The sequence below is a fragment of the Neovison vison genome, chromosome 14 (assembly GCF_020171115.1).
Source record: "Neovison vison isolate M4711 chromosome 14, ASM_NN_V1, whole genome shotgun sequence".
NCBI classification, from domain to species: Eukaryota; Metazoa; Chordata; class Mammalia; order Carnivora; family Mustelidae; genus Neogale; species Neogale vison.
Genome location: NC_058104.1, coordinates 17,953,567 through 17,977,843, shown reverse-complemented (window position 1 = coordinate 17,977,843; position 24,277 = coordinate 17,953,567). Strand labels below are relative to the sequence as shown.

Sequence of the window (24,277 nt, the reverse complement as noted above, 5' to 3'; positions counted from 1 at the left end):
GAACTTGGAAGATAGTAGAAAGGAGGCTGCCGTGATAGAGAGAAATCCAAGACAAAATGCCTTTGGAACTGAGTGATCTGGGCATGTGCCCATAGATGTGAAAATTCAGTTATTAAGTCCTTGTTCTCGTTTCCTTTTTTTTTTTCAGACACTGGGCTGTTCCTGTGTTTTCTGTGTCACCTTGGCTTTCTTGTGTCTAGTTATCTTCCAAGAAGATTAGTGATTCCTAATCTCCATTTTACTAGTCGGAATGTTGAGAGCACATTACAGAGATGAGAGTAAACCATGGGCCTGTGGGGAAAATGAGAGCCTAATTTAAGGGAAGTTGTCTCCAGAAGAACCCAGCATGCTGTGATTTATAAACTCCAGGCCATAAGGGCCAGTGTTTTTTTGGGATTTGAGTCTACCGGACATTGTTTGGCTCTTTTCTGAATGGAAGCCCTGAATCCAAACAGTAGTAGCAGCAGGGTCCCAGCCACCATGTTTGTGCCACATCCTCTTTCCTTCACCATACCTGGTTGGACCAGGGTAGTTGGAACTAGGATTTATGGATAGCTGGTCCATGTCATTGTGTGGCTTGCCTGGAATGTATAAGCTCAACCTTCTGCCTGCGCAGTACTATTAGACGGACTGAGAAGTAGAGGAGGGTTGAGGAATAAACACAGATGAAGAAGATATCAGTTGGATAAAATCTTCACGGTGTTCCAATTCTTGGTGCAAGTCCTTTCCTGATGCTCGGTTACATTCTGGCATGTTTCACTCTGGGTCCTTAGTTGCAATTGTGGAATTTTAGCAGAAAAGGGTTTCATTAAAAGAAGTGTCTGACTCTTGACTTTGGTTCAGGCCACGATCTCAGGGTTGTGAGGTCAGGCGCTGCATCAAATGCTACACTGGGCATGGAGTCTGCTTGAGATTCACTCTCCCTCTCCTTCTGCCACTACCCCCCACTCATGCTCTCTCTCTCTGGCTCTCTCTCTCTCTTTCAAATAAATAAGTAAACCTTTAAAAAAATATTGACTTCATCAATGAGTGGCTAAACAATGGAATGTACAATAATCTGCATATATATTGGAATATTATTCAGCCATAAAAAGTAATGAAGTCCTGATACATGTTAGAACAGGGATGAACCAAAATCATTAATCTAAGTGAAAGAAGACAGACAGGAAAGATCACACATTGTCTGTTAGGACATCCAGGTGGAAGGACCCAAGAGTCAGATGTTTGGGGCTTACAGTTCAGGGCAGGGTCTGGCTTCGCATTGTTCAGAAGTCATCATAAGCACATACGTTTATTTGATGCTATGAAAGTGGATGTGATTGTCCAGAGAGAAATAATAAAATGTGAAGGAAAAAAATCCAAGAGTAAAACCCATAAGGACAGTAACATACAATGAGGTGACAGCAGAACACAGGCTAGCAAATGTGATCTGTAAGACAGGAACCAGGAAACAGTGAGGGAACATATAAAAATTGGTGTCTCAGAAGCCAAGACCTAAGTTTCAAAACAAAACAAAAAACCCAAAACCTTGTATCAGTAATGTATTATCACAGTGATACTTTGCAACAAACTCCACAACCTCAGTGGCTTAGAAAATCAATAACCTATTCACTGGAGTACAGGAGAGCTGAGCTTCATACTGTGGATCATGGGGGCTTGGCACCACACTGTGGGTTGGGCTCATGTTCTCTGTTTTTCTTTCCTCCTGGGTCCTGGGCTGGAGGGGCAACCATGACCCAGAGTATGTTCTGGTGGAACATGGAGAACAGAAGCAAATCCAACTGTGCAAGCGCATCTGAAGCCTCTCCTTAGATCATCTTCATAGACATCGCCTTGGCCAAAACAACTCATGCGGCCAAACACCAAGTCAAGAGTCAGGGAAGGGTACTCCATCTCCATGAGGACATGAAAAGGGCATGCTTACATGTAATTGTATTACACAGGAGCAAATAATTGAGATCCACAATTCATTCTATCCTAAGAACCTCATTGTAAAGAATGCCAAAGAGATAAAGAACTTAAGAAAAGAACTAGATGGCATCAATTATATTTCATTAAATTATATGCTTAAAGAAAACACTTTTAAAAAAATATAAATAAATAAATAAATAAGAAAACACTTTTTAAAAAAATATGCTAGGGATGCCTGGGTGGCTCAGTCCATTAAGTGGCTGCCTTTGGCTCAGGTCATGATCCCAGGATGGGTCAACCCCCACACTGGGCTCCCTGCTCAGTGGAGAGCCTGCTTCTCCCTCTCCCTCTGCCTGCTGCTCTGCCTACTTGTGCTCTCTATCACTCTGTCAAATAAATAAAGACTTTTTAAAAAATACAATAAAATAAAAAAATATGCTAAATGCAATAGGGCCTCGAAGTTGAGCGTGTGTGTTTCGGTCAGCCAACATCGCTTAGCCATCCTTATTGTTTCCAGAGAACCATTACAATTAAAATATTAAAAGAACACGGAAACCAAACTATTCAGATTTCAGGGTTTTTCTGAATTTTTTTTCTTCTTGATAATTTTCTGCATTTTCCAAAACCTTTCTTCAACAATTAGTGTCAAGGAACACATGAGTGGCTCAGTTATTCCAATGTCCAACTCTTGATTTCAGCTGAGGTCATGGTTACAGGGTCACGGGATCAAGCCCTGTGTTGGGCTCAGCACTCAGCATGAAGTCGGCTTGTCTCTCTCCCTCTGTTCCTCCTGCCCCACTCATGCTCTGTCTGCCTCTCTCTTAAATAAATAAATAAATCGTTTTTAAAACAACAATAAACAATGTCAAGAACTACAGAGAGTCTGAGATTTTACGCTGCTTGCTAGTTAACAAGCTAGTCTGGGAATTTCATGGATGGAGGCAGAAGACACAAAATTCTCGGGCCAGAAGGACCTTATTACACCAGTAACTGAAAGCAGAGCAGCAGCCTTTATAGCAGTTCCTTAAGCCCCAATTCCCACAGCATGACATGAATAAAGCCAGGCAGCACCTGTGTACACAGTAGATGATCTAGAGAAGAGAATCCTCAAGCTTAGGAAATCAAATTAAAGTGAGAATAAGGCTTCCTGACATTTACTCCCAAAGGAAACATTGTATTTATTATACTGGATGGTGAAAAACCCACACTTTGCTCTGGAAAGACCATTTTCATCTTCCAAGGCTATTCCCTATAGAAACATATTTGAAGAAGATGGTCTAGAACAGAAGCAGTGACTATCTCTGCTCACTAATGTACAGAAAAGCTAGAGACCCATGGTGTACTATCTCCCACCAAGCATGTATTTATTTTATACTCATAAAATTGCATTTGTTTGTTTTTTTCATAGTAAACAGGCGATGGAGATATTCATTGTTGACTAATTCTTTCCAGGAAAAGGACTGTAGTTGATTTTTTTCTCAGGTACTAGAAGCTTTAGAAAAATATCCTGAAAAACAGGGAAAGAATCCTTCATCCAAGTCAACTACTTCAGAAAGTCCATAAGAACAAGCCAACACAAGCCAAGAAAAAAGTAGAGCTGGTGATTCAGTATTAACCAAAGTATTCCTTAAGGAATTCCTTAGGAAATACTTAGGTTAATATTAGAAAGATTAGGGGCTCCTGGGTGGCTCAGTGGGTTAAGCCGCTGCCTTCGGCTCAGGTCATGATCTCAGGGTCCTGGGATCGAGTCCCACATCGGGCTCTCTGCTCAGCAGGGAGCCTGCTTCCTCCTCTCTCTCTCTCTCTGCCTGCCTCTCTGCCTACTTGTGATCTGTCTCTGTCAAATAAATAAATAAAATCTTTAAAAAATATATTAGAAAGATTAAAGAGAACAAAGGTCCTTCTGTTACTAAAAGATACAATCCATAATGAATGTACAATCTTTGTGAACCTCTGTGCCCCCCAAAATCTAACACCAAGTTAAAAAGTTAAAGCTATTAATAAATAGAAAAAAATGTTGAAATACTAATTATAAGATTTTACAGATCAATAAAAACATTATCAGAATGTTATAATTTTCTTTTATTTATTTATTTGTTTATTTATTTGACACAGAGAGAGAGATAGCACAAGTAGGCAGAGAGGCAGGCAGAGAGAGAGAGAAGCAGGCTCCCCACTGAACAGAAAGCCCCATGCGGGGCTCGATTCCAGGACCCTGGGATCATGACCTGAGCCGAAGGCAGAGGCTTTAACCCACCAAGCCACCCAGGCGCCCCTGTTATAATTTTCATATACACTTTTGTGAATTCTATTTTACATATATAACCATATCTTAGAAAAAGCCCAATTGAAGTCTATGCCACATAAAAAGACCCCAAGGATTCAGAGAGTTTGTCAAAGGTAGAAGCATAAATATGAGCCGTGTTCTTGGTTGACGCCGTGGAACTGGAAACCCCCGTAATTGTAGCCACCATGGCCCACAGTCAGGCTTTAGTGGAGGATAAAGTAAAACTGAACTCAGATAGCTACAGCTTGAGGCCATAGGAGGGTCCCAGTGCTGTCCCCAAAGGCATGTGAGCCACAAGCATCATTGCTGCAGCAGACAGGTCTCCTGCAGACCAAACAAAATCAAGATTCAGGAGCTACACTGCGTGCTAGTCATTTGCACAGTCACGCCTATGGGTGGACCCAACTTCTGGTTCTCTCTCCACCTGGCTGGGGGAAGGAGGACTGGCTGACTCTTCTGAATGAGCTTCTGAGTACTTTGACGCCAAGAGGCAGGTATTGGACAGCCCGGTTATACATTACAAATAACATGGGGCAGAAATAATGAAAATAGAATAAATGATGACTTTAATTTTACTATAAGCTGGAGAAATTGGTCATCTAAGTCTTGTGTGGGATTAAGGGACACAAACAAAGAATTATACACCAGACATATGCAGCAGCATGATTTATAAAACAGGAACACTTGAAATTGTTCAGGGCCAGGGAATGACTCTATGAATGGATAAGATATTACACAGCCATTAAAATCACATTTCTAAGACCTTTACTGACATGGGAAGAAGGAGGTAGAAGATTGGAACACCAAATAATATGGAAATACTGCAGCCAGCTTTTCTAAAATTGTACACACCGCTGTATAACAGCAGTTATCTTGGAGTAGCAAGATTGCAGGTTATTTTAACTTTATTCTTTTTGATGTTTGGTGTCCCATCATGCGTAGGCACTACTTGTCTAATTCAAAAGGATATTTTTTAAATGAGGAAATTTTTTTAAAAAACAATAGGGTCCAAATAAAAAGCTAAGGCAGTATTCACTCATCCACATTTTTTTTTTCTTTCAGCAAGGCCCTTGGTCTAGAAGCAGTGAAGTGTACTGGGTTACAAGGTGAATAGTGTGTGAATTTGGGTATGGAAGAGCTTATAATTTGTGGAAAGCCCTTGCTGGAGTAGAAGAAAAAACCAAAGATGAAAATAGAGCTCGGGAATCAGGAGGCACCCATGGAGGCGACATTTGACTTGCCTCTTGAAAGTGCAGGAGGGTGTTGATGTTGGGGGTGGGTTGTGTCCTTAATGCCACAAAGAAGAAAGTAGGGGGAATTGGTCCAGACAGAGGGAACAGCAAGTGTCAATCTGCTTCCCTGGTATCAAAGACCATGTACCTCTGACAGCCAGCTGGGATCCCTGCAACCAGAGTGTCTTCCCATTCTGTGCTGTTTAACCTCTGGAAGCTCTGGGCCATGTGACCCCCAGGGCCTCTGAGTCTCACTTGAAATTTTATCACCCACTTTAGTCCTCATATTTTACTCTGTTCTTTTGCCTGAGTCTCAAAACAGTTTTTTTAAAGTTATCTCTGTACCCAACATGGGACTTGAACTCATGACCTGAGATCAAGAGTAGTGTGCTCATCTGACTGAGTCAGCCAGGTGACCCTCAACACTAATTTTTCTGACCATTTTTGTCACCCAATTTTATGACTGACCAACAGAGGATATGTAAGGAATATGAGCTAGACCAGTGATTCCCACCCTGACCACACATTAGAGTCATCTGAGATTTTTACAATCTGTGTTGTGGCTCCCCCTACCCCAAGAGATTCTGATCAATCTGGTCATTGTTAGGGCCTGGAGATCAGTGGATTGTAAAGGCTTCCAGGTAATTCTAATATTAAAAAACAAGTGTAGCATGTATTCTTCCAGAGAAACGACTTAAAAAGGAAACACTTGAGGGGCACCTGGGTGGCTCAGTCAGTTAAGTGTCAACTCTAGATTTTTGGCTCTGGTCAGGATCTCATGATTGTGAAATCGAGCCACATGTTAGGCTCTGCACTGAGCATGGAGCCTGCTTAACATTCATTCTCTCTCTCTCTCTCCCTCTATCCCCTCCCCTGCAAAAATAAATAAATAAATAAATAAAATTTTAAAAAGGAAATACCTGACTTGGGTGTAAAGGAATTCAGAAGTTAGTCATTAAAAAGAAGTCTCATTACTTGGTAGATGCAGCGAGTTATGGGTGAATTCAGTCACCAAGTAAATAAATAGTGACAGCCTACGACATGCTCCTAGCACAAACATCAATATGTTTGTTTCCAGACTGTCTTTGACAAAACAGCTGCTATCTTAAACTAACTGATAGAAAAATAAGCATGGAAATAAAACTCAGCTTTGATCCTCTCCTCAGAAGGAAAACGTCTTCCTACCAACCACTTTTCCAAGAGCCCTTTTCAAGTCCCTGTTCCTCAGGCTGTAGATGAAGGGGTTCAGCATGGGGGTCACCACTGTGTACATCACAGTGGCTGCGGTGTCCTTCTCAGAAGAGTGGGAGGACAAAGGATTGAAATACACAGCAATGATGGTGCCATAGAAGAGAGAAACCACAGCCAGGTGGGAGCCACAGGTGGAGAAGGCTTTCCATCTTCCCTTTGTGGATGGGACTCTCAGGACAGCACAGGTTATACGGACATAAGAAGCCAGGATGCAAATAAATGGAGTGATCATGATCAGAGATCCCTCAGTCAGAATCATCATCTCATTGAGGTATGTGTCAGAGCAGGAGAGTTTCAGGAGGGGCGTCACATCACAGAAATAGTGGGGGATGGCATTGTCTGCACAGAAGGAGAGTAGAGCCATCAGCAGGGTATGCAGCAGAACATTCAGGTTGGCGATGACCCACGACCCCACAACCAGCAGGCCACAGAGCTGGGGGGTCATCTTTGTTGAGTAGTGTAAGGGGTGGCATACGGCTACAAAGCGGTCATAGGCCATCACAGCCAGGAGGAAATTGTCCATGTCCACGAACATGAATACAAAATACATCTGTGTGAGGCACCCAGAAAAGGAGATGGTCTGAGTCCCGAGTATGTGGTTGGCCAGCATCTTGGGGACAGTGGTGGAGGTGAAGCAGATGTCCACGAAGGACAGGTTGCTGAGGAAGAAGTACATGGGGATGTGTAGGCGGGAGTCCAGGCCGACGGCCAGGAGGATGAGCAGGTTTCCCAGGACCGTGGCCAGGTACGTGCTCAGGAAGAGCACGAAGAGGAGCTGCTGCTGCTGGGGCTGCCTGGAGAGCCCGAGGAGGAGGAACTCAGAGACGCTCGACTCGTTGGCCCCTCTCATGGGGCTGGACGCCTGAGCCCAGAGGCAGGTAAAGCAGGAAAAATTCACGAGCCTGGGAAATGTTGGTTACAGCAGGACAACTAAGAAGACCGCAAAGAGAAAGGCTGTGTGGTATAGGTGAGGCATTAGAACCTTGCTCTGGGTGTGTTTGGCCAGGGATGGCCTTTCCTGTGCCGCCATCCTTTCATTAGCAAAATGAGGGCAGTGCTTCTGGAAGGCCATTGAAAGATTGTGACAGTGGTCTTATCCATACACTCTTTGTATGTTTGAACCTTCTGTCATGACCATGTGTCTTCAAATAGTGTCACAAATCACTATAGATATAAGAATACTAATAGACATTTAGAATGAGTACTGGAGAACACATGTAAACAGTTACCATAGAGACTGACATATGGTAAACATACATCCTAACATGTGGATATTGGTGCCATGATTATCATGAGGGTGTTGCCTTAGAGAACATTTCTCAGTTCCATTATCTCTAATCCAGACATTACACATTCCTAACATATTCGCTCTGAGGCTCACACCAGTGATCGATCGCTACAATCATACTGCTGCTGCTGCTTCCTGGGCTAACATTTTCTGAGCACTTTACAGAGCTTTGAGCCAGCCCTCAGTCTAACTTGTAAAATGGAAATGGAAATGACCCCACGTTAGGGGCAGACACTCGGCCAATTGGTTTTCTCCACAGTTCAGGTGTCATGGACATAGAAGATATACATGGTCATGGCTAGGTGACCACAAGGGATGGCGATGAGCTCAGAACTGTTTCTTTGGCTCCACTTTAAAGAAAGATGTAGTGAGGAGTGCCCCCCGAAAAGGGTTACACTTTAGCAGTCAGTTATTGATAAAGTCCCACTGATCTGACTCTTACCCCAAAAAGAACAGCAGTCATCACGGTCACCAGAAGTCCCAAGCATGCTTCACTTTTCCAGACCTGGCCAGAGATTACTGGTTTGAGGAAAAGGGACTTGTCATTGGGGTTTTCAGGCTCTTGAATAAGAGCTGGAGTACACAGACTTGTCCTGTGTACAAGTACAAAAAAGGAAAGGATGTCTGGCATATACAACCCTTGGTGCAGGAAGGATGTCTAGGGGAATCAGAGGGCCAGCCCTTTACAAGAGCTTCCATGGCCACTAGGGCCATATTCCCTAAGAGCCTCGTTAGAGATAAACAGGTAATTCTCCCTTCTTCTCCTTGGGCTCTTTTGGATCCAGCATTGATTAATAAAGGCCTGCCATCAGAGTTATGTTATTGCTGCTTTAGAGCTTGGCAACATTGGAAACGAAGCTATCTTGGGGGAAATCATTAGCAACAAGTTTTCTGCTAGAAAAAACTCACAATCCTATATTTTATCTCCCACCCAAGCTGTGATGGTATCCTTGTTAGGAAGTATACATGATGCTGTATATGAATTAAGAGAATAAACTTTGAATTCACACAGATGTGCAGCTAATTCCCAGATCCAACATTACCAGTTGTGTGACCTTGAGAAATCTATCAACCTGCACAGAATCACAAAATAATATTCATCTTGTACAGCTGTGCAGATTAAATGAGGTAATTTATGTTTAACATCTTGTGACTCCTAATCTCATCAATGCACTGGGCTTAGACCATGTCCACTATATAGAGGCTGGAGGGATGAAGTGATATTTACATCCTTCCCTCTCTGCTCAGTCATCTATAGTCTGGATAAATGCCATTTGGAAACATTGTCTTGTGTTTATCTTCATATAGCAATAGTCATTTTATAAGGGGCCAGTTGACAAGTTTTTTAGTCTATATTTTAATTTTGGGGATAAATGAGGAAGAATAGGAACCATTGTTGAGTCCATTTGTCAGTTAATATGACATGGATGCCAAGAGGAAGACAGAATTTCTGAGTCTCATAGCTCTCACTCCACAGTACTGATGGCAAGATCTCACATTAAGGTGCCCATAAAGTTTCTGGTCTCATGCACTCTAAGATTTACTTTCCTGAGGTGATAATATTAAAGGGTTACTCATGAAAAACATACACTTCCATCAGAAGTGGCAGTTGAATCATTTTTCTTAAAAATCTGTATTCTGGGAACCAGAGTGCTTCTATAACTGATCTTCCACTTTAGGTCATTTGTGAACAATGTGTTCTTCATGCTGGTTATGATGTCTTAATAAATATTCACCTACTCCTAGTAACTCAACATAAGAACTTCAGGATCATAATGAGTCCTCATGTATCCATCAGACACATGTTATCAGATATCAATTTCTATACATTCTATCTCCAAAAACACACCCAAAAAACCCTCATAATATTAATTACCAAGCATCTGTGGAAGAAGGGAAACATGGTCACTGGATTACTGAAGACACTGTTTGCAAGTGCTAAGAAACTAACTCCTATCAGCTTAAGGAGAAGTCGAATCTTTTGGTGAATGTAATTGCAAAGTCCAAAGTTCTTGCAAGTTTCAGGCAGGGCTAGATGAAGGGGCCCAAATAATGACATCAGGACCTATATTTCTTTCTTTTTTTTTAGGACCTGTATTTCTTATCTATTTTGTTTTTTCTGTTTGATTTCATTCTATAGACTGCCTCTCTCCACGTAGCAGACAAGATGTCCACCAGTAGCTCCAAACTCACATCCTCCTAGACTAGCAATTACTGGGCACAGAGAACTTCTCTCTACCAGTGATTTCTTTTTAAACTTATTTTTTTCCAAAAAAAATTTTTAAAGATTTTATTTATTTATTTGACAGAAAGAGACACAGAGAAAGAGGGAACACAAGCAGGGGGAGTGGAAGAGGGAGAATCAGGCCTCCCACCGAGCAGGGAGCCAGACGTAAGGCTCAGTTCCAGGACCCTGGGATCATGAGCTGAGCCGAAGGCAGATGCTTAATGACTGAGCTACCCAGGCACCCTTCTTTTTAAACTTTAAAAAATATTTATTTCCTTTTGGATGTGGGCACTGTGGGATGGCATAGAGTACAGAGACTTGCAATCTTTTAAGTAAACCCTACCCCTGGGGTCCTGGGATGGAGCCCAACATCAGGCTTCCTGCTTGGCGGGAAGCCTGCTCCTTCCTCTCCCACTCCCTCTGCTTGCGTTCCTGCTCTTGCTGTCTCTCTGTTAAATAAATAAATAAAATCTTTAAAAATAAACCCTACCATGATATGGGGTTCAAATTCAGGACCCCAAGATCAAGAGTCGCATGCTTTATTGCCTAAGCCAGCCAGGCGCCTCTTGCAGTGTTTACTTATTAATTCCAGGCAAGGCTGTGCTCATTCCTTCTTGGACCTACGCCCACATCTGAGCCAACTGCTCTGGATGGGAAAGTGGGATGTTCTAGTCATCCTGGGTCATCAACCGAATGCCCACCATGTGAGAATCCAGGGATGTACGTTATCAGCACGACTAAATAGAGGGGGTGGGGGAATTTCCAAACAGATCTGAAGAATGGAAATGGGAAGGAATGTCCCTGAAAAAAACATCTAGTTACTGTGATCCACTACTTCTTCCATCATCTGAGTTGAACAAAGGATTGGAGAAGGAACACTTAAGACAAAAGGGTAGATTAGCAAGCTGTTTTAAAAGTTAAGGTGAAGGATGCCTCGGTGGCTCAGTCTATTAAGTGTCTGCCTTCAGCTCAGCTCATGATCCCAGGGTCCTGGGATCAAGCCCCACATCAAGTCCCCCATCCAGCCCCTGCTCAGTGGGGAGTCTGCCTCTCCCTCTCCCTCTGCTTCTCCCCCTGCTCCTCTCTGTGCTTGTGTGCTCTCTTTCTCTCTCTCCCTGCATCAAATAAATAAATAAAGCCTTTTAAAAAAAGATAAAAACTGCTGCACAACAAAGGAAACAGTCAACAAAACAAAAAGGCAGCCTACAAAATGAGAGAAGATATTTCCAAATGACATATCAAATAAAGGGTTAATATTCAAGATCTATAAAGAACTCAACATCCAAAGAACAAATAATCCAGTCAAGAAATGGGCAGAAGGGGCGCCTGGGTGACTCAGGGGGTTAAAGCCTCTGCCTTCGGCTCAGGTCATGATCTCAGGGTCCTGTGATCGAGCCCTGCATCAGGCTCTCTGCTTAGCGGGGAGCCTGCTTCCTCCTCTCTCTCTGCTTGCCTCTCTGCCTATTTGTGATCTGTCAAATAAAATTTTTTTTAAAAAAGGAAGTGGGCAGAAGACATGAACAGACAATTCTCCCAAGAAGACATAGAAACAGCCACCAGACACATGAAAAAATGCTCCACGTCACTTGTCATCAGAGAACTACAAATCAAAACCACAAGGAGATACTGCCTTACACCAGTCAGAATGACTAAAATTAATAAGACAGGAAACAGCAAATGTTGGGGAGACTACAGAGAAAGAGGAACACTCTTACACTGTTGGTGGGAATGTAAGCTGGAGCAGCCACTCTGGAAAACAGCATGGAGGTTCCTCAAGAAGCTGAAAATAGAGCTACCCTACGACTCAGCAATCACACTACTGGGTATTTACCCCAAAGATACAAATGTAGGAATCCGAAATGGCACGTGCGCCTGAATGTTTATAGCAGCAATGTCCACAACAGCAATGTGGAAAGAGCCGAGATGTCTGTCTATTGACAGATGAATAGATAAAGAAGATGTCACACACACACACACACACACACACACACACACTGGAATATTACTCAGCCATCAAAAAGGATGGATACTTACCATTTACATCAATGTGGTTGGAACTTGAGGGTATTGTGCCAAGTGAAATAAGTCACCCAGAGGAAGACAATTATCATATGGTTCCACTCGTATGTGGAATATAAGAAACAGCACAGAGGACCATAGGGAAAAGGAGGGAAAACTGAATGGGAAGTCATCAGAGACGGAGGAAAACCATGAGAGACTCTTAACTATAGGAAACAAACTTGAGGGTTGCTGGAGGGGAGGTGGGGGGACACAGTAAACGGGTGATGGGCATGAAGGAGGGCACGTGATGCGATGAGCACTGGGTGTTATACACAACTTTTGAATTACTGAATCCTACATCTAAAACTAATGATGTACTATATGTCGGCTAAATTGAATTCAAATTTTAAAAATACAGAAAAATGATATAACTAGGAAATCTTCATTTTTTTAACTCCCAGTGAAATAAACCTTTGCGACAATGATTATGAAAGAATGTTAAAACAATATGTAGGGGTGCCTGGGTGGCTCAGTTGGTTGGGCCACTGGCTTTGCCTCGGGTCATGATCCCAGAGTCCCCAGATCGGGTCCCACGTCGGGGTCCCAGCTCCACAAGGCGTCTGCTTCTCCCTCTGACCTTCTTCCCTCTCATGCTCTCTCTCACTCTGTCTCAAATAAATAAATAAAATCTTTTAAAAAAATACGTAATAGGGGCGCCTGGGTGGCTCAGTGGGTTAAGCCGCTGCCTTCGGCTCAGGTCATGATCTCGGGGTCCTGGGATCGAGTCCCACATCGGGCTCTCTGCTCAGCAGGGAGCCTGCTTCCTCCTCTCTCTCTCTCTGCCTGCCTCTCTGCCTACTTGTGATCTCTATCTGTCAAATAAATAAATAAAATCTTTAAAAAAAATACGTAATAAGTTGTTAGGGACCAGGATATTCACACAGTATCAGATTATATCACTTTACAGGTCACTTGTTAATTTCAAGGGGGAAATATACCATTATTAGAATTGCTATAATAAAGTCACTATGAGCAACTCTCTTTTCCAGTGACATAAACTTTACCAAGTTATCAAATAACATCACTAATAACTCCAATGCCAATTCTATAGGATTTACTGAAGCCTTCTCTTTTTCCACTTCCACCAGTGAGAAAACTGGTTCCCATTAGCCTCAGAATATTAACTTATATTTGTTCAGCCCTCAGCATGCAGCCCACTTCCCAACCCCACCAGGCTGCCTTCTAGGTTGGCCATGGCAGGCTGCCCTGTCCTGCCACCTGGCCCTGTGCCAAGCTAGCTCTCCAGTCAGATCTCAGATGAGAACCGTTTGCACTAATATTTATGGGCTTGAGTCTCTAGACCAGTGGCTCACTATCATGAGACACTGGACATATGGAGACACTATTAGTTGTCACAACTATGGGGAAACTACTGGCAACTAGACAATAAAGGCCAAGGGTGCTGTTGAACATTCCAGAGTGTACAGGACATGGCTGTGCAACAGGGATGGTCTGGCTCACGAAGTCAAAAGCGCCAAGACTGAGAACGGAATACATCATATTAAGATGATACAGTACTACACACATCGTCTTTCCGAGTCTTGCTGACTTAAGAAGTTTCATTCGAGGACATCTATGGGGCATGGATTTAAGGAAAGTTGGCCTTCCCACCCTTCTCTGCTCCCTAGTACGCAAGCAGAAAGGGGCGCCTATGCCCACCATGGGACCAGAACCCAGGACTCTGGGATTAAGAGTCTCACGCTCTCCTGACTGCGCTACCTGGGCACATGACTCTGTCATTTCTACTCAGAGAAGAGTGTAAATACCGTGGGTACGACCACCGGGATTGAGCTGGGGCACCAGGAGTCTCGGTTGAAGAAGAAAGACACACAGTGGAGCGGGATTTGCCCCCAGTCTCCTCAGGGACTGTGCCAGCTAGGGTCCTGAGGCAGGTGCTCAACCACAAAACCCACCCAGCAGTAATGCACCCACCCTCCCTCCAAGCCGAGAACTCCTGTCCTCCCATAAGTTGTAGGTCCCAAAGGTGTTCCAGCGTACCCAAAGCCATGGCCTCACAGAGTTGTTCGTTCACTCATTGGACACCTACGGTAAGCATTACTGGCGACACAGCAGTTAACAAAATTCATTTTTTAAAACAGAAACAACAGAACTCCAGGCAGAAAATTACTCACAGTCCTAAGCCAGATCATGTCAACATTATCACTGGCCCATGTCACCTCGATTCTCTCCAGGCACCCATTCAGCTCTGACCTTCACCTCTCCCAGGTACAACGTCTGCCCTCCACCTTCTCTGTTTACCTCTTGAGCTGCACACTTGGCATTTTGCTAGTCTCCATCTTCTCCCCTTCCCTGCATGGTCCTGAGCATTCACAGCCTTTTACACCTGTCTCTTTTCTGGGCACTTGTGCAAAATCAACAGGGGTATGGGAGTTATTGTTTGTCTTAGAAGAAGTGGGTCACATGCCTCTCACCCTGGTGTTGCGTATTCCAGGTCAATAGAGATAGACAGAGGTTCTTTTCAAGGTCGAGCAACACAGTACTTAGCCAATTAATCTTGCACACACATCAGTACTAAGACACACTCACACAGGCGTGGAGTGGATGTAGGAGTACATGTTCTTTCCCTTGACATTAGATACAAGTCTCTTTGCCTTATGAGGGGAAAGAAGAGTAAAACCTCACACTCTTACTTCAGGGTTGGTGGAACCTTGAGTTCCACAGGTTTCTGTGGCACTTAGGCTGTACCTCCTGTTGTAACAGAAAACTTCCAACACACAGGTTCATGCAGCCCTACCACCCCAGGTGGGACTCGAACCCACAATCCCTGGCTTAGGAGGCCAGTGCCTTATCCATTAGGCCACTGGGGCACCTGACAAGCCACTTGCTCTGGCTAGAAAGAGTTCCAGAGATTGGTTTGGACAGTTACTCAAAACCGATCTGAGTTTCTGTCGTGTTCCAACGCGCATTCAGGCCTTCAAGAACAGACGCCCCCTCCCCCACGGAGCTTGGGTGCAGACGGCGCAGTCGCCTTCCCCTGCCTGCGTTCCTGCGGCTCCTCGCACACCAGCTTCGCGGAGCCTGGCTCTTCTGTTTCCTCCAGAAGGAGTCCCACGCTCAGAAATGCACTGGATTCTCCCTTGGATGAATGGATTCAGAGAGCAGTAGGGGACTCGGGCTGGATCGGTCGGTAAGGCATCCAGCCTGGCCACCGGGCTGTGTGGTTGATAAGCATCCAGTCCTCTCCAGGCCCAGCTTCACCAATGACCCTGCAGAACGCGGAGCTGGGAGGAAGGAGGACGGTGCGGCACCGCCACAGCGCGCAGTGGGGAGACGACCCCTCCAGACCTTCCGAGGCTCACCCTCAGGCCAAAGTCGGAGCCTCCTGCACCACGCCGCCCGGGGCTGGGTGCCCCAACTCCAGCCTTTGCCAATGTCCAGGAGACGGAGGGAGCCTGGAGGATTCTACCCTGGACCTCGCCTTTCCAGAGCCCCAGACAAAACCCCTTCCCTCGGGGCAGTCTGAAGCCGAAGGCTGGAGTATCCAGGACACACCCCCTGCAATTTTCCTTGAAATTCACGGTATTCGCTGGGGTTTGTATTGTATCCAATGGTTAAATAAATAAATAAAATCAACCAACCAACCAATTAGCAAAATCGGAAGCCTCTCAAGATTTTCTCCCCATTCCCCTAAGAATTCCTGGGACCTCAGAGCCTCCGCTTGCCACATCTCCAAATTCATCCTTTATCATTCGTGCAACAGGATTATCTAACGTACAGTCCATATTCGAATTTCCTCCAATAACGTCCTTTATGGCCAAAAAAATTTTAATTTAATTAATTTAATTTAATTTAAAAGGCCCGAGCCAAATCGGAGAGCACACACCGCATTAATTGAGGTGTCTTCTAATGCCCTTTGTGCCACCTGTCCTGGCAATCTGACCACAGGCCCAGAAGAGGAAGCGGCAGGCAAGGGCCTAGAGCTGCTATCCCTGAGACTTCAGAGGGCCGGGCCTGGGAGGGAGGGGACCGCCGCGGAGAGAAACTAGGACGCTGTAGACATGGGGTCCTTTGTGGGGGGGGCTCACCCTTCCGGTGCAGAAGTCTCTGAACAGGCTTGCCTCTTACTTAAAATTATTTGCATTTTAGCAGAAGATGGGATAAGGAGGAGCCCGGAAGCAACAAGCTTTCCAGAGGAGCAGGAGGCCCGTGGGGGTGGGACTGGTGTATTTCTGTGCATCTTTCCAGGGCACAGATTCAAGGGGTAACTCGGAAGCAGGTCCTGGGATCTGCCTTCATCTAGTCCTCTTGAGGAAATTGGCAAATGCCCTCGGTGTTGCCGCAGCTTGGCAGCCTGGGGATCCACGCAGTCCTCTGCCTTTCCACTGTCGTTTAAATGTGGCCAGGAACTTTTTTTCCTCTCCCGAAAGCGCTTCGCCACTTTGAAGTGCGCTTGTTTGTTAATTTAAATAACCAACGTTTTCCGTTGTTTTTAGCTAGAAGTTTGGTCCCCCAAATCCTGCCCATTCGTGTTACTGGAAACCGCGAGTCTCTCCTGGAATGTTTTCCTTGGTAGTAATTTCCTTAAAGCTGTTAACAATTTTTTCAAACCAATAAATAAAGATTTAAAAAGAAAAGAAAAGAAAAACTTTAGGACAGAGATGGTGGCCCAGGGAAATCTCCCTCGAGGATGTTGGGCCCTGGCCCATGGTTGCCCCGGAAAGTGGGGACCCTGCTCCCTTTGTGGAAAGCACCTCTCAAGGACTGAAACTCTTTAGGGGTCAAAGTCAAACCCTACCTGGACTTCCAATCTCCTGGACCTCACAGCCTGACGTTGGAAGAGGGGCACAGGACCGCAGTCCTGACCGCACTCAGTCCCCAGGCAGGAGCAGGGGAGGTGAGGGCGCCCAGGTGAGGGAGACGAGAAAAAATGCAGGGAGGAGGTGGGGAAAGAAAAGGGAAGAGGTGAGGAGGGCCCACCTCAAAGTGCATTACCCCTCTTTCCCCCCCTCAGTAGTGCTGGCGGGGGCTACTGAGTGCCTCCGGGGGATGGCGGGACCGCAATCTTCAAAGAGGTAGAGGGGAGGAACGATGCTTTTCTCGGATTCCCCTCCCGCAAACCCGCGTTGGACTACACTTGACGCAGCCCGGGGAGGAGCTTCCTGACCCGGGACGCCTACACCTCGGGAGCCTAGGACTCCAATTTAAGATTTTTAAAGCGCCCGAAATGAGCTGGAGGATTTTAAAGCTTTTCTTCTAATCTCTTGCCTGGTCCCGTTTCGTCCTCGCCCGAAGGCTGAGGTTTGCCGACAGTTCCTCAACCTCATAGAGGACGGTTTTGTACCAAAAAAACAGGAGGGCTCGTCCGGGATTTGAACCCGGGACCTCTCGCACCCTAAGCGAGAATCATACCCCTAGACCAACGAGCCACGGGACAAGCTGTCTCCGGCTTTCTTTATGACTTCGTGGCGACCCAGGCGTTGCAGCGAGCGGGGTTAAGGAAGTGACGCAAGAATAAGATTCGGATTTCAGACCCACAGGGAAGGGGTGAACTCAGGAGCCAGTGGGTGAGGAAGGAGCCCACAGAGTGGAGAGCGGCCCCGCATGCACCCCAGTCTGGTGATCCCAGCCCTCACGCTACGAGTCCCCAGCCAGGCAGACGCGCCGCAGCGGGGTCACTTCGCAGACACTCCTCACTGCCGCGAGCACGCTGGTCACACTCTGGGGAAAAGCCAGCGAGAGGCCCCGAGTCCTCCGAGCAACGTTGCCTGTCTTTCGATTCTAGGTCACTGGGACGCCTTGCGAGTAAAGGCTGCCCCCCTGTGGTGCATCCACAGTGCTCCCCAATCATGCCCTGTTGAGTTTCGCGCTCCAAACCAAGAAAAGAAGCCGCCCAACGTGGGGCTCGAACCCACGACCCTGAGATTAAGAGTCTCATGCTCTACCGACTGAGCTAGCCGGGCGCCGCTCAACCCCTGCACTACATGGTGAAAGGTGATGGAATCTAGTTTAAGTAATGAATTGGATCCAAGAACTCAGGACGGGTCATTAGGGTCCCACAGGAGTTCCCCTCTGGAGTGAGAATGCAGCTAACCCAACACTTCCCTCACCCCTCACCGCCCACCCCCATAGCCTCTAGCTGGGGATTGGGCCTGGGCCCTGGTCCCGCAGTGGCAGACCTGGCGTCAGGCACAGGAGGAACAACCCCAGCAGCTAGGTGCAGGGGGGGAAGAGCGATCTGGGCAGGGGAGAACGCCTAGGACAAGATGTACCAGTTAGGTTACCTACTGACCCCTTGACGGACATCTGGATTATTTCTAGGTTTGTTTGTTTGTTCTTGATTTTTTTTTTCTTTTTCTTTTTACATCGGAGTACAGGTTTTTGTGTAAATATAAGTCTTCATTTTTCTGGGATAGATACCCAAAGGTGCAACTGCTGGGTCAGATGGTAGATGTTCAGTTTTTAAAGAAACCTCCACAGTGTTTTCCAGAATGGCTGGACCGTTTTTACATTCCCATCAACAATGCATGAGTAACCCAGTTTGTCTGACAAGATGTTCTATAGAAAGAGACAGCATTGGAGGTGCCTGAGTGTCTGAGTGGCTCAGTGGGTTAAGCCTCTGCCTTCACTTCAGGTCATAATCTCAGGGTGCTGGGATTGAGTCTCCCACTGGGCTCTTTGCTTGGCAGGGAGTCTGCTTAGCTCTCTCTGCCTGTCTGTGACCTCTCTCTGTCAAACAAATAAATAGAATCTTTAAAAAGAGAGAGAGAGAGCATCAGTACCCTTGTTGCATCTCCAACATTAAAGGCAATGTCAAGGTTTCACTAGCAAGTATGAAGTTTGCTGTAGTATTTTGTAGATAATTTTGGCAAGCTATGGGGTTTACTAAGCATTTTTTAAAAAGATTTTATTTATTTATTTGACAGAGAAAGATTACAAGTAGGCAGAGAGGCAGGCAGAGAGAGAGGAGGAAGCAGGCTCCCTGCTGAGCAGAGAACCTGATTCGGGCGGGACTCGATCCCAGGACCCTGAGATCATGACCTGAGACAAAGGGAGTGGCTTAACCCACTGAGCCACCCAGGCCCCCTACTAAGCGTTTTAAAAGTCATGAATGGAAGTTGGATTATACTGAACACTTTTCCTTGAATTTGTTGCAGAGCAATAGACTCCAATGTCAAATCAACTTTGCACTCCCTAGGATAAAATCAACTTGGACATGGTACATTATTCTTCTTATATGTCATAAGATTTGGTTTGCTAACATTTTACAATTTTATATCCATTTTCATGAGTGAGATTATACACTAAGTGGTTTTAAAATTATTTTTCATATTGTCTATGTTTTTTTAAAAGATTTTATTTATTTATTTGATAGAAAGAGATCACAAGTAGGCAGAGAGGCGGGAGTGGGGGGGGCGGGAAGCAGAGAGCCGGATGCGGGACTCAGTCCCAGGACCCTGAGATCACGACCTGAGCCAAAGGCAGAGGCTTAAGCCACTGAGCCACCCAGGCACCCTGTTGTAGTATTTTTGTTTGTTTTCTTTTTTAATGTAGGCTCCATGCCCAGTGCAGAGGCTGATAGGGTGCCTAAGCTCAAAATTCTGAGAGCAAGTGTCAGATGCCCAACCTACTGAACCACCCAGGGGTCCCTGTGTCAAGTTTTGATATCAGAATTGTGCTGGCCTCCTCAAATGTGTTGTGAGGTTCTGTGTTCTTCTTTTCTTTGAAAGATTTTGTGTGAGTTTGTTTCTTGAATGTTTGGTAGCATGCACCACTGAAGCCATCTGAGTCAAGATCTTCCTTGGAGGATAGTTTTTGATATTGATTCACTTTTTCCAATATTTGCCTTCAGGATGTGTCATTACTCTCTATACTATGCTTGTTTTCTGCCTCATTATTTTCACATCTTATTATTTTTTAAAAGATTTTATTTGTTTATTTGACAGCAGAGATCACAAGTAGGCAGAGAGGCAGGCAGAGAGAGAGAGAGGAGGAAGCAGCCTCTCTGCCAAGCAGAGAACCCGATGTGGGACTCAATCCCAGGACCCTGAGACCATGACCTGAGCAGAAGGCAGAGGCTTTAACCCACTGAGCCACCCAGAAGCCCACATCTTATAATTTTTTACTTGTTCTAACTTCTTTGGGTTTATTTTTGCAAGTTCTTGACATTAGTTTTTCAATCTTTCTATTATATGCATCTAAGGCTATCAATTTCCCTCTAAGTATGGCTTTAGCTGTATCTTACAGGTTTTGATATGCAGTATTTTCATCATCATTTATTTCAAAGTATTTTTAAATCCCAGTGTACTTTCTTCCTTAACTCATGGAATTTTTAGAAGTGTGTTACTTAATTTGCAATCATATTGGGATATTTTAGGGTTTTATTTATTTTTGTATTATTTATTCTGACCTATTCTTAGCTTACTTTTTCTCCATCTTTTTTAACAGTTATATACATCTGTTGAATTTTGTTTCATTTTTTGTGTATTTTTATTTTTAGAAGAATTTAGTTCTTTCATAATTTTAGATCATTTTACATAGCTTCTGTTCTCAAAGATATTTTAGTCTTCACTTATTATGCATAGTAAGAATAGTTGTATTATAGCCTGTGTCTAATAAGCTTAGCATCTCTAATCTTTGTAATTTTGTTTCCATTGCTTGCTGTTCCTTGGTTATTGCTCATGGTGCCTTGTTTCCTTGTTGTTTTTGTTCGTTTTGTGAGTTGCCCATTTTCCTTATAAATTTCTCCATGTAGGGGAATTCTGTGAGATCTAGAATAAAAGTGTATTTCTCCACAGACAATTGTTTACTTCTGCCAGGGGCTCAAGGACTCAAATACCATTAATTAATTCGCACTTAAATTAAATCTTCTACTTGAGTTTTTTTTTTTTCTTCTTCCAGTTGGTCCTCATGTACACAGAATTGGATTATTCATGATCCTTGGTTCATGGCACACCTCAAACTTACCACCCTAAACAAAAAGGAAGACCATGCCACTAACAGTTGCCCAACACCATGGTCCTCTGACCACTGCATTCTTCTGATTCCATCTCTCCAGTGTCACCCCATCCTTCAGGTCCTGTAGGAGGCAGATGCTCTTGGCACACCTTGGCACTTTTCTTTCCACACATGCTGAAGGCATCTGCTGGAAAATACTTGGGACTCCACAGATGGACTTTCCCTGGGCCCCTGGGCCTGACAAAGGGGAAAAGGCTGGAGGACTCAATCCCATTCCCCTGAGTCCCACTTTCCTCTCAGCCCCCAGTTCTGAGGGAGAGTTTTATAGGAACTGGGTGCCTGGAGGCATCGGAGCCTCAAGGTTCTGCAGAACAGATGTCCCCCCCTTACAGAGTTCTTGAACCTGGTTTGCTAGGGCTTTAGTCACAGGTATGAGAGATTCTCTAACACAGTTCTAAAATGTTAACATGTGTTTGACGTTAGGGCTGATGCGACAAGGAGTGGGGATATAACTACATGCTATCATAGCCTCGATCAACAATGTGTCCACTATTGTTATTCAAAAGCTTAGATTTTCAAACCTCCCGGTGTTGGCAGGACCCGGTCCGCTCCTCTCGCCGCCAACGTGACCCCGGTCCACACACACCCAGAGCCGCAGAAAAGGGCAGTGGGGACCTCACTGGGGCAGGCACTGGGGGTCAGGGACCTGGCAGGGGCGGGGGAGGGCCCCCGGAGGCCTCGCCCAGGTGAGGAGTGTTTGGCGTCTGGAGGGAGGCCCCTCCTGCCAGGCTGCGAACGCCCAAAGCCCACGACCTCTCCTCAAGCTCCTGGACTCCTGAGCCCGGGACGGGGGGCCCAGACAGGCCGCGCCAAAGGCGTCGGTCCGGAGAAGAACCGGATCCTAGTGCACAGGAGGGAAGACCTCTTTCTCCCACCTCGGTGCCTCAAACTCCGACTGACAAAGTAGGAGGGAGACAGGGCTCTGGCGACAAGGCCCCAGTTAAATTCTGAAAGCAGCGGTGGGCGACACTCAGCCAGCTGTAGGCCTTCTCAAAAACTACTTTTCCCGGGGTCAAGCTTCGCTGTCTGACGCAGAGATCTCTCACCCGTACCGGGGAGACAAAAAAAGCCGGGCTCGTCCGGGATTTGAACCCGGGACCTCTCGCACCCTAAGCGAGAATCATACCCCTAGACCAACGAGCCTCGCTGGAGCTGGGCTCCAGGCTCCTCTTTATGACCGTTGTGGCATCCGTGGCGGGACCCGCAGAGCGGCAGAGGGACGGGACTCCGGCTTCAGACTAATGGAGAACCGATAAATGCAAGAAACCCTGGACGTGGAGGGAACCCAGCACTACCCAAGCCCACAAAGTGGGGAGCGGTTCCTGCATGCCGGCTATACGGTGGCCTCCGCCGCTTCCTCGCGGTGCTGAGGCCCTGGCCGGGAAGGGCGGCCGGCTGGGCAGGCGGTCAGGGCGTCCCCGCGCCGCCCTTCGTCCTTCGGTGGCTCTGCAGGTCCTTCCGGCCGCGGGCGCGCTGGAGCGGAAGCCGGTGAGGACTTCCCGGTCGGACCCGGCAACTGCACGGCTCAAGAACGGGGCGGCGGCGCGTGAAGGGTCCCCGCACCGAGGTCACTAGGAAGCCCACTTTGGAAAACGCCGCACCCCCCACGGTATGGCATCCAGTGGGTGCTTACTAAACGTGTGCGAAGGGCATGAAAGAAACAGCCACCACCATCTGCCCACGGGGCTACAGGCTGCGTTGCCCTCTCCCGCCACTGGCAAGGTCAAACCAAGAAGTCCGGTTTCCGACGTGGGACCTACATCCCAAGAGGCTGACGTTGAGTCGCTTTGTCATGCTGACTAAACCAGCCGTCCCGCTCTGGGTGCCCTCGGAAGGGAGGAGCGGGCCCCTGGAGGGACGTGGATCAGGCCACCAACAAGACTCTGCCCCAGGACGACTCAGGGTTGCCGTCCCCTCCTCAGCAGGACCAAGAGGCGGGTCTTCTGCTCCTCGTGTAGTGGCGAGGACAAGGACCAGAGGGACTGCATCCAGGGGTCGGGTTCTAGGCATTCTGCTGTCTCAGTGTCCTTCCCCGTGTTCCGGAGTGACCCAACCCGAGATCTGGGCTAGCAGGTTCGCTTCGTACTGTCTGACCACTATCCCTCCCGATCCATGGCGCGAATTTCCTAGCGCTCTCATCTAGGAAGGCCCCAGGGAACCGAAGTTCTACCAGCCGAATCCCGAGTCTCTCTCCCTCGCTCCCCTCCCCAACCAAAAAAAAACTGAAGTAAGAGTAGGCCTCACCCGGAACTTAAGCGGGGATCATCTCGAACTAAGACTATCTGTACCCCTAGGGCACCCAATCTCCTCCTACTTCCCGTAGTAGTCTCCCTTTAACCTCGTCACCGCGGGACCCAACCTCAGGAGACATATACAGTCTGTGTCTCCCGGAGTCCTACGACCCTCAGGGGCTGAACCATCTGGATCCTCCGCCTGGTGGGTGCTGTTCTCCGCGGAAGACGCGGCAGGGAAAAAGGGCTCGTATGGGATTTGAACCCGGGACCTCTGGCACCCAAGGCGAGAATCATGCCCCTAGACCAACGAGCCGCCCCGCCCTGTTTCTTCCCCTTCCGTGACTGACGCACGCGGAAAAGCCGATCTCCCCCTGGTAGTTCAATTGTTAATGTGTGCACCTGCGAAGCCGGCACTACGCGTCCGCGGGTTCGCGGCTGCTGTCAGGTTTCAGACCGAGGGTTCGTTCTGCCACCTAAATCAACAAGCTCATCAACCGCTGCACGTGCCACCGCAAACCGGCCCAGCTGCAGGAAGGCCGCACAGGGGCAGCTTTCCAAACTACCGCTTCCCAGTTACTCATCTGGATCGCGGCAGCGCTCGGGGGAGGGCTGGTCTCCAGCCCTAGCTGGGATCCAGTGAAGGAAAGAGAATCTCAGGGTGAACTGTGGGGGGCACAGCTCGCCCGCAGTGGGTCGCAAACCGGGGACGTTGCTCTGCCCCCAATCGTCAGCGCTTATCATCCTGGGCTGAAGCCCTCTAAACTGCCCTGGAACCGGAGGACAACAAATACGGACTTTCCAAACTACTGA

The 24,277-nt window shown here is 46.7% G+C and overlaps 1 protein-coding gene and 4 non-coding genes across 5 annotated transcripts; all 5 read right to left on the bottom strand.

The window, feature by feature from the left end:
- Positions 1–6,592: 6,592 nt before the first annotated feature.
- Positions 6,593–7,531, bottom strand: LOC122895382 (olfactory receptor 1F1-like). Its single transcript, XM_044232747.1, has one exon. It carries the CDS (start codon positions 7,529–7,531, stop codon positions 6,593–6,595), a length of 939 nt encoding a protein of 312 aa, XP_044088682.1.
- A 7,481-nt stretch (positions 7,532–15,012) lies between these two features.
- On the bottom strand, positions 15,013–15,085 carry TRNAR-CCU. The gene has a single exon. It is a non-coding gene; the product is annotated as a tRNA-Arg (tRNA).
- A 2,487-nt stretch (positions 15,086–17,572) lies between these two features.
- TRNAP-AGG lies at positions 17,573–17,644 on the bottom strand. The gene has a single exon. It is a non-coding gene; the product is annotated as a tRNA-Pro (tRNA).
- Positions 17,645–18,105: 461 nt separating this feature from the next.
- Positions 18,106–18,178, bottom strand: TRNAK-CUU. The gene has a single exon. It is a non-coding gene; the product is annotated as a tRNA-Lys (tRNA).
- Positions 18,179–22,304: 4,126 nt separating this feature from the next.
- TRNAP-AGG lies at positions 22,305–22,376 on the bottom strand. Its single transcript has one exon. It is a non-coding gene; the product is annotated as a tRNA-Pro (tRNA).
- Positions 22,377–24,277: the final 1,901 nt, after the last annotated feature.

Bases quoted from the DNA above. Each gene is read 5' to 3' on its own strand.
- LOC122895382 (XM_044232747.1), bottom strand. From the start codon at position 7,531: ATGAGAGGGGCCAACGAGTCGAGCGTCTCTGAGTTCCTCCTCCTCGGG.